Here is an 18,970-nt window from a genome sequence, read left to right as displayed (position 1 = left end):
AATGAAGGACAATTCCCTAATCATGGATGTCCCCCGAAGGCTTTGTCCTAAGTCTTCTATTTTCACTCTGTACTTTCTCACTTGGTGATCTCATCAGCTCCCAAGGGTAATTATCATCTCTATGCAGATTACATATATATATATATATATATACACACATATATCCAGCTTTAGTTTCTCTCCTGAGCTATAGTCTCACATCACCAATAGCCTTTTGGACATTTTGAATTGAATGTTCTATAGGCATTTTAAATATAATATGTCTAAAACAGCTTATAAATGGTAAATAAACAGTAAATTCACACCCTAGCTGTTCAAGAGTTCCCTCATCCCTATTTTAATCTAAGAATTGCTTCACTTTTTGGAGCATATGACTTATTAAAAATATTCCTACTTGGACTTAGTCACCATTATGAGATATTTAGTATATTACTAATTCTAAGAGAAGGGATGAAGGAAATCAACATCTATTTCAGGAAAAAAATCAATATATATAGTGAATTACCAAAATATCATTAAAACAAAGTATTCCTCATTTCATATTTTGTAAGTACAGATGCAACTGCTCAACATACCCATCTGACATCCTACATTCCAAAATTCTTGAGGAATGTAATTAGACGAGTCTGTTCTTGTCGCTTTTGGATAAATTCTTGTAATGAAGTTATTGGTATGTGAGATAAATTCACGAGCTAAAAACAGGTATTATTGGAACATTGTGAAATATTTCTATATTTGAAATAAATGAAATAAGCAGTTCTTAATTTTCTTGTTTATAAAAAATCATATTACTAATTTTTTTCTCCTAGCATAAATATTTTAGCATTTTTAATAATTTTAGCATATCATATTAGTAAATATATATACATTGAAAATAATCATACTTTACATTTGTATAGTTCACTATAGTTTTAAAAGAGTTCCTTAAAATAACCCTGTGAAGGAGACAAAGCAAACATTGTTATCCTCATTTTATAGTTAAGAAAATAAAGAATTAGAGAGATTAAGTATTTAACCATCTTTTCATGGACTTGTCCAGAAATACTATAGTCAAAGGATCTTAGAACTAGACCTGGAGGGGCTATTAGAAGTCATCTTTTTGAACCCCTTGTTTTATAGGTGATGGAACTGAGGCCTAGAGGGGTTAAATTTGCCCACAGTCATACAAGTAGTCTCAAAGGCATAAGAAAAATTTTTAGCGGGATAGAAGCATATAACATAAACACAAAAATGATCAACATTTCTAAACAATACTAACAAAAAAACATGATAATAGTAAGAGAAATAAAAATTAAACAACCACAATAACATGTAGTAGATACTTGGGCCTTAACCCACCATGGGACAAATACAGAAATAAAGAAAGAATCAAACATCTGAAGAGATATCTGCGTAATGGATAGATTGTTAGCCTTGAAATGAGGAAACATGTGTAAAACCCAGACCAGGCACATATCAGTTTGTGTGATGATAGGTGAGTCACTTAAACATTCACTTTTTTCACCTATAAAGCACATTTATACTACCTGCCTCACAGAGGTCTTATGAGGAAAGAACTGTATGAACTTTAAAGCTCAATATAAATTCAAACTGTTACTATTACTATTTTTGTTCCAAGCATAGATCAAGACAATAGAATAAAAAGGATTATGTTACCCAAATTAATTTATAGATATGCAATGCCAATCAAAGTAATAACTGACCACTTTATAGAGGTCTAGACCCATGTCTTTCTTAGTATTAGCAACTTCTATGTCAGGAAACTCCTTCTACAAATTCAGGTTACTATCTTTGCTGCAACTTACAGTCTTAGAGAGTTGACTAGAGCAGTGAAGGTTAAGTGACTTGCCCAGAGTTACACAAACAGCATATGTCAGAGAAGGGACTTGAACCTAGGTTTTTCTGGCTTCAAGGCTAAGTCTTTATGCTTTACACCAAGTAGTGTCAAACTCAGGAAGAAACAGGGGCCACTAACCTAAGGATACCTGTGGGCCACCTAATGACTTAGAATATCACAGTATATTAACATTATTATTTCTGTTCTATTATATTTTTATTTATTTTGTTAAATATTTTTTCAATTACAATTCAGTCTAATTTGGCTGGTATTGAGAAGTGTTTGGCCTTCCCTCTCCTCCACTCCTGCTGCCTCCACACTGTGGCCCTCAGGCCTGGGATACTTCAGCACTACTCCATACTGCCTCTCTCTATAAATATAAAATTTATGTAGAAGAATGATTAAGTAAATGAACATCTTAGATCTTAGATCTTAGATCATTAGAAGAATGATTAAGTAAATGAACAAAGGGAATTATGGGAAGGAGGAATTGTACTATATATAAATCAATAATCATCAGAACTATATGATAATGGATAAAAAATGGAAAAAAATTCTTAAGAAAAAAGTAGAAATGTCAAAATTAATGCCTAGCCAGGCAAGTAGGTGGCACAGTGGATAGAATACTAAATTCCAAAGTCAGGAAGACCTAAATTTAAGTCTTGCCTCAAACACATTAGCTATGTGACCCTAGACAAGTCACTTAATCTTTCTTAGCCTCAGTTTCCTCATCTATAAAATACAGTAATAATTACATCTACCTCACAGAGTTGTGGGAAATCAAATGACAAAATATATATAAACTGCTATTATTAAAGCTAAATATTTATATTTAAGGTATTTATATATGTGTATGTGTGTATACACTAAATAAATAGCTATTATTATCACTAAACTTTGTGGAAAGAAATTGTTCAATAAAAACTCTATGGTATTAATTAATACAAAAATTAATGCCAAATTTATTAATGATCATAAAGCATAATCCTAGATCTATTACAATTATAGAGAGAAGAAAGATATTTATGTATTCAACAAAATACAGAAAATTACAGGGGAAAGTAAATGGATTCAATTGTATAAAAATAGCTTTTACATAAAAAACAGTGTCTGGAATACAAAGGAAAGAAACTTGTAAGAATAAAATTTTGTGCTAAACACTTTGATGAAATAAGAAAGCTATATTAAAGAGAAAAAAGATAAGCGATCAAGGAGTATTAAAAAGTAATTCTCCAAAAAAGAAGCAAATTATCAACAACCAAATAAAATTATTCAAACTCTCTAAGAACCCACAATGCAAACTCAAATAATTTTGAGTACCTACACAATTAACAAAGATATTTCAATAATTCCACTCAATTTCATCAAGTATTTATTAACATCTACTATGTATAATATATGTTATTTTTCAATCACTTCAGTCATATCTGACTCCTCATGATCCCATTTGGGGTTTTACAAAGACACTAGAGTGGTTTGCCATTTCCTTCTCCAGCTCATTTTACAGATAAGGAACTGAAGCAAACAAGGTTAAGTGACTTACCTGAGGTCACTGGACCCTGATTTGAGGCCAGATTTGAATTCAGGAAGATGAGTCTTCCTGACTCCAGTCCTGGCACTCTATACACCATGCCACCTAGCTGCCCGTGTACATATGTGTGTGTGTGTGTGTGTGTGTGTGTATACACACACATATATGTAAATACACACTTACATGATAAGTACAAAGGCAAAAACAAAATAGAATTTAAGCTCAAGGATCTTAAATTCTACTGGAAGCAATGCAAGTGCATCCTGGCTTTCCAATATAGAGAGCATTGCTGGGGACGAAGGGCAGGAGGGGCCACTCAACGTGCCAGAAGTAGCCATAACTAACAAATTTATCTCTTACTCAAAATTCACACAATCCATACAGTTTGACCTTAGCATTAGTTGAGGACTCCAAGAAAAAAGAAAACAAAGAATCCATATTGGCCAAGCCATGTGGAGGAGCAAAGAAATTATTCTAATTGATTCTACTTCCTTATTATAAGCCAGCAGCACAAGAAGCCAGCATTCCAACTGTTCCTTGATTATTTGCTGTCTAAGATGTATTCCCATTGATAGAAATAAAAAGCGTTTTCCACTCATGTTGACTGGCATGATTTAATGATAGGGGCTCAGGTTGAGACCGAAAAATGGTATTTGTCCTTAAAAAGATTAGAGACATTTTTCCCTTCAGTGGAAGGCAAGGTGAGGTTGATGAGGGGAGTCTCCTGAATTGCCATAGAAGAGAGGAAACATATAAATCATTATTATCTCTTAGCCTTTATGAGAGAAACTCTTGAAGTATACACGAGAAAGCAAGAAAAAGACGACTTTCAGAGAAAATTGGAAAACTAATAATGCAACCGATGACTGGGGCTCATGTTCATCTTCCTAACTCTCTCTTACATGTTCTATGTTTCTAGATATTTTATCTAGAATTTATCTAATTTATCTAATATGCAACAATTATAAAGATAAGTAATTCAAAGATAATTTGAGGAGAAGGTAGGTAGGTGGCACAATGGATAGAGTGTCACAAATGGATAGAAGTCACAAAGACCTGAGTTTAAATCTGGCCTCAGACGTTTACTAGCTATGTGATCCCGGGCAAGTCACTTAGCCCCATTTGCCTCAGTTTCCTCATCTGTAAAATGAGCCAAAGGAGGAAATAGCAAACCACGCCAGTGTCTTTACCAAGAAAACCCCAAAAGGGGTCACAAGGAGTCAGACATGACTGAAAGGACTTAACAACAAAAAATAATTTGAGGGAAAGAGAATTTGAGGAAGGAAGGAGTACTAATAATTGGGGGGAAATCAAATAGGCCAGGTTGGCTAGAACATGGAGTGTGTGAAGGTGAAGACTATGAAACAGGTCTTAAAAGGTAGGCTTAAGCCAGACTGTGTAAGTCTTTAAGTACCAAGCAGAAAAACTGGTGTTTGCCTTTTTTTTTCCTATATACAATAATTAGCTATTGAAGATTCTTGAGCAAGGAAATTTCATAGTATGATCTATGCTTTAGGAAGATCATTTTAGCAGCCAATTAGAGGGTGAAATGGAGAGAGAAGAGGCTGGAAGTAAGAACACTAATCAGAAGACTTTTGTAATTAATCAGGTGAAAGATAATGAGGAGCTGACCTTCATGGTATTTGTGGATGCATGTCTAGAGATGAGCCTACTGTAGGGGACAATACTCTTGAAACCTACGTCCTAGGAGTCTATTCCTTCTCCTACATGGCAATTTTTCAAATTCTTTTGACAAGGGTTATGCTGGTGAATGTTTGACAACTGGCTTTCCAAAAGTTTAACCTGCGTTATAAATATTTTTCTATCACTTTCTTGCACCTAGATAATCCACAAAACTATAAATCAACCCAATTTTTGTGTTTGAAACTTTCTGAGGTGTAAATATTCACATTTAAAATTTAACAATAGGCTTTGGAGAACCATTATAAGCTAATCCTAGCATACCCCTGCTTGTGATCCTGTCTCCCCTAGGTCTCCTCTTTTCTTGATTAAAAATCTGCAATTGGTTCAGCAGATCCTCATAGAGCATAAGCTCAATGCCCTTCACCATCTTGGTTACCCCCCCTCTGGATATTAGTGTACTAGAGGTCTTCATCTAGGACCTTTTTTTTTTTTTTTGGTGAGGCATTTGGGGTTAAGTGACTTGCCCAGAATCAAACAGCTAGGAAGCATTATGTGTTTGAGGCTGGATTTTAACTCAGGTCCTCCTAACTCCAAGGCCAGTGCTCTATTCACTGTGCCACCTAGCTGCCCCAATCTGGAGCCTTTCAACATTATGATGGTAACAATGAAACACTTGTGTTATTCAACCATCTCTTTCACTATGTGTTATGCAGTACTTTTCTGACCACAAATAAGACCACATCATTTCCCTGATGAATTTTTTTCAGCCACTTCATGCATGCATGTCCTCATTAGTAATATCATCAAAATTTACTTACCTGTGTCTATCCATGACCTTTTGAGTTACTCTTAATTTTGAAACCTTGGAGATTGTGGTGGTAAATTAGGGAATATTCTAGTGCTCAGTAAGTGCTTTCTGATCCATTTCAGAAATATATGTGATGCACTAACTAAACAAAATGTCCTAAGAGAATATTAACTTATTTACTGTATCCATAGCATTCTTTAGAGTCGAAAGACTGGCTTGAGAAAGTTAAATAAGATACGCAGTCTATGAAAGAGCCTCATGGCATATTTGTTTCACTAATCTTGAATACCCTGAGCTGTGAAGTCCCAAATCTAAGGAGCTAATGGTGATCTATGTGGAAGAATAAACCCATGCTTTCAGGAAAGTTTTTCAGACACTATCTAAAGTCATAAGAATAGGCCAAATAAATTTGCAGTCAGCCCTAGGATGACTCAGCCTTTCTCACCTTCCATTTTTCTTTCCTTCATGCTATCAACTAATAACAACACTGAAAGATCCCGAAGTGTAGTTTACGGAGCAGAGATAACAGATAAAAACAGATAAAACCTCCAATACCTATGTATTGCAAGAAGCAAAGACAATTTGCAAAATATCACCAGCATATGCTAGAGATGGGATGTTTCTCATGTATAGGGGAAAGTTTGGAAACCATCTTTGATGTTGCCTTCTCTATAAGCCATCTGGGCTGCTGCCACACCATGTAGCTAATCTGACATCTCAGGCACCAGGCCAGATGGCTAGAAATTCAGTTGAAGCCCTGAAGACCTTTACCCCACCTTGATTTCCAGCTGTTCCAAGGTCCCATATAGCTACAAAAATATCCCTCAATAAGTTCATTAAGCTACGAAAGTTTTTTACATGCACTGTCTTTTCTTTAATGAACCTGATGCTTTACCACAAAATCATTTCTAAAAGGACCCACTTCTGTGAGATAATGAAAAGTGGGCAAGAGAACTTGATCAATTTTCCTTCTTATTTATTCCCAACCCAGAATTTAACTCAGACACATAGCATCACTGGGAAAATTTTAGCTCTCTTTATCTTGTTTTTCCACCATAGAGCAGTTTGGAGCCATTGAATGTAGTGCCTAGCTTCCTAACTCCTATCGAATCCACTCTTCTCCATATATTCATTTCTAAGTGCAATTTATTGCCCATGTGCAATACCTAAAATATATGAACTGATGGACTTACTCAATGGACTCCTCATCCAAAATTACATGTCATAATCTATGCAATATGCATCTTTCTCTAGTTAATTATTCCTGTGTGAATTGTTGGATTAGTCTCTTGTGTGGTCATGGATAAAATTTAAGAGGCCCCAGAGTATGCTGGACGACATTAATCTTAACATTCTTACTATAAATGAAATAAAACAAAATAAAAACCAGTAGGAAAGTGCAGTTAAATGAAATGATAGCTCACACATTTTCACTTAGATAAGTATAAGAGATGGTAGAGCTGGCTCCATACTGCCATCAAATGATTTCATTTTATGGGATGCTTGTTCATCTTGCTTTGGGTTGTTTATGATGAACAAAAGGAAACATGATGAAAATAATTACAGTTTATGTGTTCTTTTCTTTGACAAAGGATGACGTAGAAAATTCTACAAAGAACTGACAATATCCTGAAAACCAAGTCAACAAAACACTTACTACAAAGGTAGGGAAATGAACAAAGGAAAATTCTATTTTGGATCTCATTTTCACTAAAAAAAAACTGGTTGCTAAGGTAAAACTTATGGAAATCTTTTACATTTCATTTATGAAAAATTTATTAACTTCCTACTTCATGTTAGACAATATGCCAGGCACAGGAAATAAAAGGGGAAAAATGAAACAGTCCCAGTGCCTCAAGGCACTTCTACATTATTGGAGGGCAAACAACATGGGAGGAGTGCAGTACAGTACAGACAAGGCATCAGAAAACTTGGGTTTGAATGCCACTTCTGTAACTTATTACCTTTGTGACCTGAGCAAATTTCTTAAATCCTCTGGGTCTCATTCTCCTTATCTGCAAAATGAGGAGATTGCTCTAAATGACCTCTAAAGCCCTTCTAGAGCTAAATCTTTTATCCTATACACAGTTACATAAAAACAAAGAAACTTTTTTTTTAGTTAAAGAGTACTAAGAGAAGAAGTCTAGAAGGATCTTATATAAGAGATAGCACTTGAACTAATTGTCAAAGAGGACTGGAGACCAAGAGAAAATGAAGAGGAGGAGGCAAAGTCCAAAAATGAAGAACAACATTTCCAAAGGCATGGAGGTGGGAGATTGAACACCACATATGGGGAACAGCAAGTAGAAAAAAATTGGCTGAAATACAGAGTGTATGATGTGAAGTAATGTTAAATAAATCTGGAAGGATAAATTAGAGAAAGATTATGAAAGTCTTTATACACTGAAGAAAGTTGTATCTTTTCCCAAAGTCAATAAGGAGCCACTAAAACTTCTTGCGCAGGGAAGTGGCATGGTCAGACTTGTGCTTTGGGAATATCAATTTGGCGGTGGTATAAAGGATGAGGAAAGGGGAGAAAGACTTGTATCAGGGAGACCAATTAGGAGCCTACTGAAATAGGCCAGATGAGAAATGAGAGATAGGATCTTGGTCATGCAAATGGAAAAAAGGGAAGATATATGAACGATGCTATAGAAGTAGAATCAGCCTGTCTTGGGAAATGATCAAGGTGAAATTGGAGAGGGGGCCATGACCATTGCATTTGGAATTTTAGACAGAGAGAGGATAGGTAGAAAAAGTCTAACATAAAACCTATATTCAGGGAGAAAAGATTTCAAAGAATTCATGGAAAGAAAATGATCCTTTGGACTAAACATTGGCAGGATAGGAACCTCTCAAAAGTGAAGTTCTAGAGATATAAATAAAAACAATCCCAGTGAAGAGAAAAAGGAAGAATTTTCTGATGAAACTAATATGGAGGCACATAAACTTCATTCACCAACCAACATAGAGGTTTAAGCAAGAGCAAGTAACAAAGCATGGATATAAACATGCAAGACTATTACAAGAATAGTATCAGGAGGGGCAGCTAGGTGGCACAGTGGATACAACACCAGCCCTGAAGTCAGGAGGACCTGAGTTCAAAGACGACCTCAGACCAAACACTTGACACTAGCTGTGTGACCCTGGGCACGTCATTTCACCCAATTGCCTAAAAAAAAAAAAATAGTGACAGGAGTGCAAAAACATAATAATTTCCCAAGTAAGGAAAACTAAAGATAACAGAAAAGGTATTTCTGTAGTAATATTGAGGAAATACATAGGACAACTACTCAAGGTGAATGGGATTATGATGATAACTGATGATAGCAAGAAGGCAGAGTTCATCAACTCAAGGAGAAAGTTATCTTTGACCTGGAAAGAACAGAACAAAAATTATTAATACAGTTAATACTTAAGATAAATAGGGAGACAGTAAGAAAACACTTAGCATACAAGCCACCTAGGCCAAATGAATTAACATGTTAGCCAGTGAAACAACTCTCAGGTAAAGATTGTCTGTGATCTTTGAAATATCATTGAGAATAATATCCATACCGCTAGGTTAGGGAAGGGAAAATATCCTTATTTTCAAAAATAAGAAGAAAATGTAACCTATAAACTAAAAAATGGTAACTTTGACTTCAATTCCCCCCAAAAAATTCTAGCATGGACAATTAAAGAGAAGGTTGGTGAATATTTAGAAAATGAAACAACAATTAAAAAGAACCAGCGTGCTCTCACCCCCAGGTACCCCTTTGATGCTCACCTATCCCAGACTTTGCAGAATCCTTTTGTGTGCTATCTTTCTCCATTCAATTGTAAGCAACTTGAGGGCAGGGACTGTCTCTTTTTTTTTTCTTGCTAGTGATTAGCAAGGTGTTGGCACATAATAGGCACTTACTAAATGTTAATAGAATTAAATTGAATATAAAAATACATTTGAATACAAAAATACATTTGAATTGAATACAAACTACATTTGGTTACATTGTACATTTTCATTTTGATATAGTTCATGTCAGCTTTTATTTTTCCTTGGTAAAGTGAAGTATGTTTTTTTTCCAAAGTATTTCTGTAAATTTTTAATTTGCTTATTGCTCTGAGAATATTTAATAATCCCTCTGACAAGAAAATTATCTGTAACTGCTTTAGGGTGATAAGTCCTGTGTTTTATTAACATTGTATGGATTTTTGTTTAGACACAGGGATTATCGTTCATTTTATCATACCAAAAGTCCATTTTAAGAAGGGTATTATATAGATATTAATTATTCTAAATTAGTTTTTCCTATTATAGTTTTACTTTGCCTCATGCTAGTCAGTTTCTTTATATAACCTCATTTTCTCCTTGATAGCCTTATGTTTGATGTGTCTTGCCCAGAGAAGACAAAGGTATTTGTAAATATTATCCTCATTCAGTGATTTGATTTCATTTCTGAATTCAAGCCCAAAGGCTTCAGTTTGACATGTATTAAGAATTTTACATATATTGAGCACCAATCATATGTTAACTCAGTGGTGGTCTGGCCCCCTCAGCTTTTAGATGCCATGAACCACCTCATCAATCATGCTGACACAAAGTGCAGCCAATGAGCAGCTGCAGCTACATGTGCTACTATGAAACATTAAAGTTATGGATCTTAGGTGAGCATGCTATTTTCCATTTTTGTAGAGAAAACTTAAGTTTCAGAAGCTTCCCATGAAGTAGCCATTCTATCATTTATTATATTAATGGCATGCAAAATTTCTATTTCATGGTTAATATATCTTGTGTTTTTATTCAAGTGTACTTCATTTAACAACGAAGATGACATCACAATTTCATGTCTTTCTTTTTTGAGAGTTCTCCCTCTTCTAATACCTTTGTTTCTCAAGCTTTTAAAATATAGAGGGCTTTTTTATGTTGAATTGTTTATTTTGTTCTCTGCAATGCAGTGGATACAGCAGTGGGCCTGGAGTCAGGAAGGCCTGGAGTTCAAATACAGCCTCAGACACTTCCTAGCTCAGTGACCTTGGGCAAGTCACTGTCTGCCTCAGTTTCTTCAACTGCATAACAGGAAGATTAATAGCATCTAGCTCCCAGGGTTGTTGTGAGGATTATATGAGATAATATTCTTAAAGCATTTAGCACATAACAGGCACTTAATAAATGCTTGTTCCTTTCCCTTCCTTTCCCTTGTGTTACCTTTTGATTTTTTGTTAATTGTTAATTAAGGGTATCAAGAATTTCTCATATATTTTAATTTTCCAGATTCCATTTGACATGTTTCTTTTCCAGTAACTTTAATAAGACATTATGGTGTTCATGTTTCTGCTATATGTGCTGACTAGGTATTTATGTAATCTTCCAATGATTTCTTGCAGGTCTTCAGTGGTTATCTCAATACACTTCTGCAATGGCAGGTATTTTACACCTGTCCTAAGTAGTATTACTAAGTAGTTTCACTTTTACTCATATAGCCCTCACCATGGCAATGTCTGTGTGTGTGTGTGTGTGTGTGTGTGTGTGTGTATACGAGTATATCCATACACATACACATACACATATACATACACGCATACATATACTTGTATGGTTCCTAAAATCTTTTTACACCCTCAAATACTGGAGAAATACATTCGTTTATGCTAGCTTTCACAGATACCACCCTTTGGGAATTATTCTGTTTGGGTTTGTAAAGCCTTTATTACCTGACCCTTTCAGTTTTTCTAGTTCTCTTATGCCTTATACTCTTCCACCTCTCCTTGCATGTATTCCATGATACAGTGATACTTCCCTCCTTGCTGTTCCTCATACATGACACTCCATCTCCCAACTCCAAGTGTTTTCACTGATTATCCCCATTCCTGAAATGCTTTGAGGCTCTCTCAATTTCCCTGGCTTCATTCAAGTCTCACCAAATATCCCACTTTCTGAAAGAAAATTTTCTCAGTCTTCCTTAATCTTAAAGCCCTCCCTCTGAGACCATGCCCAATTTATCTTGTATATATCTTGTACGTAGTTGCTTACATATTGTCTCTTCCATTAGACTTGAAAGTAGGTACTGTTTTATGCCTTTCTTTGTTTCCCTGGAACTTAGCACAGTACCTGGCACATAGCAGGCCCTTAATAAATACTAATTGACTATCAGTAGGATTTGTGCCATCAAACCCAAAATAGACTTTTTGAAATTCCACTCTAAGTATGCCCATCTCCTTTTCAAAATTATTTGAGGCATCAATTTTGTTTTTGCCATCTATTTCATCATTAGGTAGCAATTCTGAAGTTTGTGTTCCATGTCGATTTACAACACCTTCAGGTCTTTCAGACTTTCCCTCTCCTGATTTAAGTAACTCCTTAATTTTCATTTTTATTTCATCAAATCTGAGTTTAAGAATTGCTACTTCTTATCATTGTCCTGGATTCATCAGCAAGTGCATAACTTAAAATGAAGAGTATCATTGTGTTGGGGGGGGGGGAGAAGCAATATAAAAATCATTCCAATAGCCACTAAGCTCTTTCCAATTTTGTTAAGATATAGTACTATCACATTAAGAAAACATTCATATGTTCAATCTATTTCTTGTGTTGTTTTGATTCACTTACTTTAGTGGATAGTACCATCTATACCTAAGCATTTCCAGTAGAAGGGTTATTATATTTCTGACCTGTTACAAGGTACCCTTGCATCTTTACATCCTTACATTCTCGCATTCTTGCCTTCTTGGGGTAACAAAGCACAAAAGAGCAGCAATTACTCTACCCCATGTCAAGGTGATCATCAATATAGTTCCAAATAGGATAAGGCTGCAACCACATACCACCCTATTTTTAGGTTCATAGAAGTAGTTATGTCACATTGGTCAGTGTTCTAGTATTGTCAGAGGTTAATTAGCCAGAATTTAGGGATTCCTGTCAGGACTTCAAAGGTCAAAGCATCCCAGGACACACAGAGCTCCTGTTGTATATAATCTTGGCTTGCATACTCTTACTTTGCCATTTTTCATCCTGCCCCCTCACAAAATGTATGATGGATTGGGCTTTGAGGACATTATCATTTTTATCATTATTACTATTGTTTGTGCATTCAAACTGTGTCTTTTGTTGATGGTCACTAAGTTTGAAATCATTATTTTAAAAATTCTGAATAAGTATACAGCTAGGTTGGATACTATAATAATTACCACTAGCAAAAGCATGCTAATAATGGAAAATGCACAATTTATTTTCCTTGAAAAATCACCTAAGAAGGAGACTAGTTAATTAATCATTATTTATTTATATTTATTATTTATAACATATTATTACTAGTAATATATATAAGTATTTATAGTTCTAAAACTTGTATTATTTTGATTTTTATTAAGTAAATTTAAATTTTAATCTGATATAATAATCTTCAAAAGAATAAATTAAATTTAATGATTTTCAAAGGAGCAACCTAGCCTTGCCCATATTTACTCTGCATCTCCCTTAAGGTTTCCCTCATCTTTCACAAATTTCACACAACAACTCCTTTGCATACAATCCATGGAAGTCTACATAAAGAGTACAGGCAAATGAGCAAGACTGAATATTTTGTACATTGGTTCCAGGTGCCAATCTATATGAACAAGTAATCTCACAGATCTCCTTGTACCATTGATCCACCCAGAAGCATTAGCTTTTGAAGTGAAAGCTTATACATATTTTTTTGATGTCTCAAGGAAGAGGATGAGAAGATGGGTTCAGACATATGCTATTCTTTATTCCTCTTCTACTTGAAAATTTTTATGAAACCTATTTAGTCACTGAAATTCAAGGAATGAGAATTATTTTTCTCTGACCAGAGGAAAAAATTGTTTCAGTGAAGACACAGAATATTCTGTCTCTCTTTCTCTAGTTCTGTCTCCGTGTCTCTTTGTCTCTCTTTTCTCTGTCACTGTCTGTCCCTTCTCTACCTCTGTCTCTGTTTCTCTGGTTCTCTCTGTCTCTGTAACTGCATCTGTTTCTCTTTTCTTTTTGTCTCTGTCATACTATGTCTCTGTGTATCTGTCTGTCTCTTTGTCTCTGTCAGTCCCTGTCTTTCTGTCTCTGTCTCTGTTTCTATAGCTGTATCTTTGTCTCTCTTTTCTCTATCTCTGTCTGTCTCTGTATCTCTGTCTCTTTCTACCTCTCTCACTCACTCTCTTCTTCCCTCAAGTAATAATATTATCAAATAATAACTTCTTCATTTACCATAAGGAAAATGTCATAGTTCAGAAGGTCAAGAAATTAATAAGAGGAAAGTCTGTTGTGATTCTACTAATTATTAATATGGAGCAACTGGTTTCTAGAGTGGAAATGAAGGGAGCCTTTGGAAGAAGTGACCACTCCTTCCTTGAGTTTCTGATGGAAGAGAGGAAAACCAGAGATTGTCTTATATGTACTCTAGATTTTAGATAAGCAGGCTCCAAAGGTTCAGAGGAAAAGTTAGGAAAGAGTCCACTGACTAAAAGTCTGCTAGGATGACATCCAAGGATGAATAGGAAACTCTCAAGAATGAAATTCTAAAGACACATCCAATGTGGACTGTGTATTATAAAGATTACATTCACAATAGTGTGAAGAATGATTAGAAGAAAGGAGAAACTGGATGGAGGCAAGGAAATTATAGTTAGGATCTCATTACTATAGTTTAAGTGTCTAGGTGAGAGGTGAGGTCTTGAACTGGTTTGGTTGAAGTAGAACTGGTAAAGCAGATGTTAAAGGTACAGCAAAAGGAAATTCTGCAGAATTTGGTTATGTAGGGACTGAGTGGAGAGCCAAACAAAAGATGAAAGTTTCAACCCTGGAGTGTGAAAAAATGGTGGTGTCCAACAGAAATGAGGCAGGTTTTGGATGAAACATAATGAGTTCTTTTTTGGGAGATACATGGTATTTGGAGTTTTGGTGGAATATCCAGGTATAGATGTTTAGTAAGCAGAAATGGTTGTATAGATTTTAGAGTGGATATATCATTCTGCAAGTCGTTGTTGTTGAGTTGTTTTTAGTCATGTCCAACTCTTCATAACCCCATTTGGGGTTTTCTTGACAAAGATACTATAGTGGTTTGTCATTTCCTTCTCCAGGTCATTTTCCAGATGAGAAAACTGAGGCAAACAGGGTTAAGTGACTTGCCTAGGATCACATAGCAAGGTAAGTGTCTGAAGCAGGATTTGAACTCATGAGAATGAGTCTTCCTGATTCCCAAGCCCAAAGATCTATCCACTTCACCACCTAGTTGCCCCTTAGTGGTCATATAGGTGGCATTTGAAGCTTTGGGAATTTATCAGATCAGGAAAGAGATTATATAAAAAAAAAGAAGAAAAGCAAGGATAGAGCTTTGAGGGGAAACCCACATTTAGTGGGAAAGAGGAAAACAAGGAATCAGAAAAGAAGATCAAGAAGGAAAAGTCAGAAATATGGAAATATAATTGGTGAAGAGAGCTTTTTTTTTTTAGGCAGTTGGGGTTAAGTAACTTGTCCAGGGTTACAGAGCTAGTAACTGTCAAGTGTTTGGTCTGAGGCCGAATTTGAACTCAGGTCCTCCCAGCTTCAGAGCCAGTACTGTATCCACTGCGCCAATAGAAGTATACTTGGAAGGGAACAATGTCAGAATCCAAAGGAGAAGAGAGTACCCAGGAAAAAAGGATGTTTAGCAGTACCAAAGGTAGCAGATACGGCAAGGAGGGTGAAGCCTATGGATTTGGCAACTAGGGGGTCACTGATTACCTTTAGAAGGAACAGATTTAGTAGAATAATGAAAACAGAAATCAGAAGGATATCCTTAACTCTGGGCAGAGAACTTGATTCTCTAACTCTTTATTCATAAATCAGGATGAAAAAAATATCTCTCCTTCACCATCATTATATAAAGAAATTCCAGCTTGGCCACTTATTCCTTTTATCATGAAGCATGACAAGCAGCTTGGGTACCTAGCCTCCTACTCTTATCATTTTCTAAGTAGGTGGGAAAGCACTCAAGAAAAACTGCCTGCCAGCATCTTCTAAGACTGCCATTTTTAAATGAATTAGCAATTTGCTCAAACCACACCTAAGTATAAGCAGGACTGGAGTGCAATAAATAAAGGAGAAGGAATGGAGGTTGGGGGTATCTTCCTTCTTCAGGATAGTGACATATGATATGAAAAAGAAAATACTGAAGTGAAAAATAGGCAATGTGGTAAAAAGAAAGGAACCCTGGTCTGAAATGTGTGAAATAAGGCAAATTATTCAAATCCTTCTTTCAATTTCCCCATTTTAAAGGAAAAAAAAAAAGCTGAGTTAATAATTCCTGAACTACCTGGTAACTGGTGGCATAATGGATAGAGCATTGGGCCTGATGTCATAAAAATCTGAGTTCAAATCTGGCCTCAGACATTTACTAGTTAAGTGACCTTGGGCAAGTCACTTAATTTCTATTTGCCTAAGTTTCCTCAACTTTAAAATGAGGATAATAATAGCACCTACCTCCCAGGGTAGTTGTGAGGATCAAATTTGATAATACTTGTAAAACACATAGTGCCTAGAACATAGTAAATGCTACAAATGTTAATTAGTAGTAGTAGTAATATAGTAATAATATAGTATAATATAGTATATAATAGTATTATCATAGGGATAAAATGAAGTGAAATATGAAGTATTATTATTAAAATATTATATTTGCTTTAATATTATTGATTTTAAAAATATAGAACCAATATTTATATATATAAGTCCTGCCAATCAAAACTCTTTGGGCCTAACTCAAAGCACATGCTTTTTAAAAAAAAAATTACTTTATTAAAAAATATAAACACTTTCTATGAAATCAAGGGCATATATTTTATATATGTGTAAACACATACATATATACACCAGTCTTATTTAGCAACAAAATAAGATTTTAAATAAATGTGTGTTATAAATAAATATAGATTATAAACATTATATAGCTAAGCCAAAAGAAATTGCCTTTCTGGTTTTTGGTTTTGGTTTTTTGGTTTTTTTCCAATTACATGTAAAAAATTAACATTCTTTTTTTTTAATTTTGAGTTCCAAATTCTCTCCCTTCCTCCTCACCCCCGCCCCCATTGAGAAGGCAAACAACTTAATATTACCTTTCTGTTTTGAAAGTTTTCTTGCATGTAACTCCCCAATAGAATTATTCTCATTGAATTTCTGATAAAGTTGGGCATGATGAAAGCCTTTGAACTTCTCGGATTTGGTGTAAATGACAAGATCTGACAGCTCCAAAGCTATTTTTATCTTTCTGATCTATAAATAGAATATAATTACTTCACAATGTTTCATAAGTTCTTTGAAAGAAAAACTTTTTTTCAAATCAAGGAACCACACTTTCAATCCTGCGGTCTTAGTTCATTGTTGGCAAAGTTATCATATAGAAAATCATTTTAATCTAGTCAATGTACTTCTTCTGTAAATATAAAACAAATATTTAACATTAATATGAAAATAGCACAATTATACATCATATAATACATTATGAAAGATATAATAAATGTTACCCAAAAAAGCTAAATCTTTCCAATTTCCCTCCAGAGAGTTCTATTCCTCCTCATTAAACAAATGAATTTCCTTTTCATTCATCCCGTGTGTCTGTGACATTATGTGGGTAACCAGAGCAGTAGCCAGTTTCATGGTAGGGTAGAAAGAGAACTGGACTTGGAATCAGAAGGTCTGTGATTTCCCTTATGCCTAGTCATTAGCAGGTATATCCCTAACCTTATATAACACTGCAGAGAACTGGGGCCTTTTTCTCTTTTCATAGTGAAAATATTGTTGTTCTGCTCCTGGATATTGAGTATGTTGGTTTGTCCCAAGGCTCTCTCCTTTTTTTTTTTTTTTTGTTTTGGTTTTTTTGTTTTGTTTTGTTTCGTTTCTGGAGGCTCTCTCCTTTATGAGTGGCCAAATGGACTTGAACTCAAGACCTGGATTTGAATCTTACCTCTGACAATTAGCAGTTGTGCCATCATTAACAAGTCAGTCACTTAATCACTAGGAATGAGTTTCTTCTCTCAAATGAGGATAATAACGTTTGCACAAGGTTCTTGCAAGGAAAACACTTTGCAAACATTAAAACTATCTAAATAAGAGATCATTTTGTTGTTATTTTGAGAAAGTCAAGGCGTATGTATGGAGTACTTCTCTGGCTATAAAAAAAGACAAGCCTATTTTTCAATTCCTTCCATTCCTGCATCCCTAGATTGGTTATCATTATTATTTCCATTGGAATAACCACTTAGTTATTTTCCTTTTATTTCTCTACAGGCCAAATCTGTGCCACATGATTCAAGTGCGTTGAATCACAGATTACAGGTCCTGGATTTGGATCTGCTTGTGTGATCATAGGCAAATCATTTAAGTTCTCGGTGTTTCATTTTCCACCTCACCATCATTGTGTTCATCAACAACTGTTTATTTTTTTTATTTTTTATTTTTTTTGGCTAGGCAATGGGGTTAAGTGACTTACCCAGGGTCACACAGCTAGTAAGTGTTATGTGTCTGAGGTCACATTTGAACTCAGGTCCTCCTGAATCCAGGGCTGGTGCTCTATCCACTGCGCCACTTCGCTACCCAACAACTATTTATTAAGAGCTTATTCTATGCCAGGCACTGTGCTAAGCATTGGGGATACAAAGAGAGGCAAAAGACATTCTTTACCTTCAACCAGCTCACAGTCTAATGGGGGAGACAAATACAAACAACTATGTACGATCAAACTATGTACAGGATAAGTAGGAAATAATCAACAGGGAGAAGGCGCTAGAATTAAGAGAAATTGGGGAAAGTTTCATGGAGAAGGTAAGATTTTAGCTGAGTCTTTAGTTAGGAAGCCAGGAGGCAGAGAGGAGGAGGGGGAGTATTTCATGCTTGAGAGACAACCAGTGGAAATGCCCAAAGTCAGGGGCATGGAGTGTCTTGTTTGAGGAACAGCAAAAGAAGCCAGTGACACTGAGTCATAGAGTAGATGGGAGAGGAGGGGAAGTTGTAAAGTGTAGGAACACTAGAGTGGGGGCTAAGTTATGAAGAGCTTTGAATGTCAAACAAAGGATTTTATATTTTATTCTGGAGGTGATAGGGAGCCACTGGACTTTATTGAGGTGGGGTATGGGGGTGTGGTCAGACTTGCACTTTAGGAAAACCATTTTAATGGCTGAATGC

The 18,970-nt window shown here is 35.4% G+C and overlaps 1 protein-coding gene across 1 annotated transcript in view; it reads right to left on the bottom strand.

The window, feature by feature from the left end:
* Window positions 1–18,970, bottom strand: part of PLCZ1 (phospholipase C zeta 1) — a 101,935-nt gene that overhangs the window by 34,634 nt on the left and 48,331 nt on the right. Inside the window, exons 9-10 of the mRNA XM_027838582.1 lie at window positions 16,906–17,062; window positions 576–692 (exon numbers count right to left, since the gene is read on the bottom strand). Coding sequence (XP_027694383.1) covers window positions 576–692; window positions 16,906–17,062 — 274 coding nt within the window. The remainder of the gene's footprint in view (window positions 1–575; window positions 693–16,905; window positions 17,063–18,970) is intronic.

This window comes from Vombatus ursinus, unplaced genomic scaffold, assembly GCF_900497805.2.
Source record: "Vombatus ursinus unplaced genomic scaffold, bare-nosed wombat genome assembly UNPS02014830.1, whole genome shotgun sequence".
NCBI lineage: Eukaryota > Metazoa > Chordata > Mammalia > Diprotodontia > Vombatidae > Vombatus > Vombatus ursinus.
The sequence above is the reverse complement of the archived record's forward strand: the minus strand, read 5'-3'. Positions and strand labels throughout refer to the sequence as shown.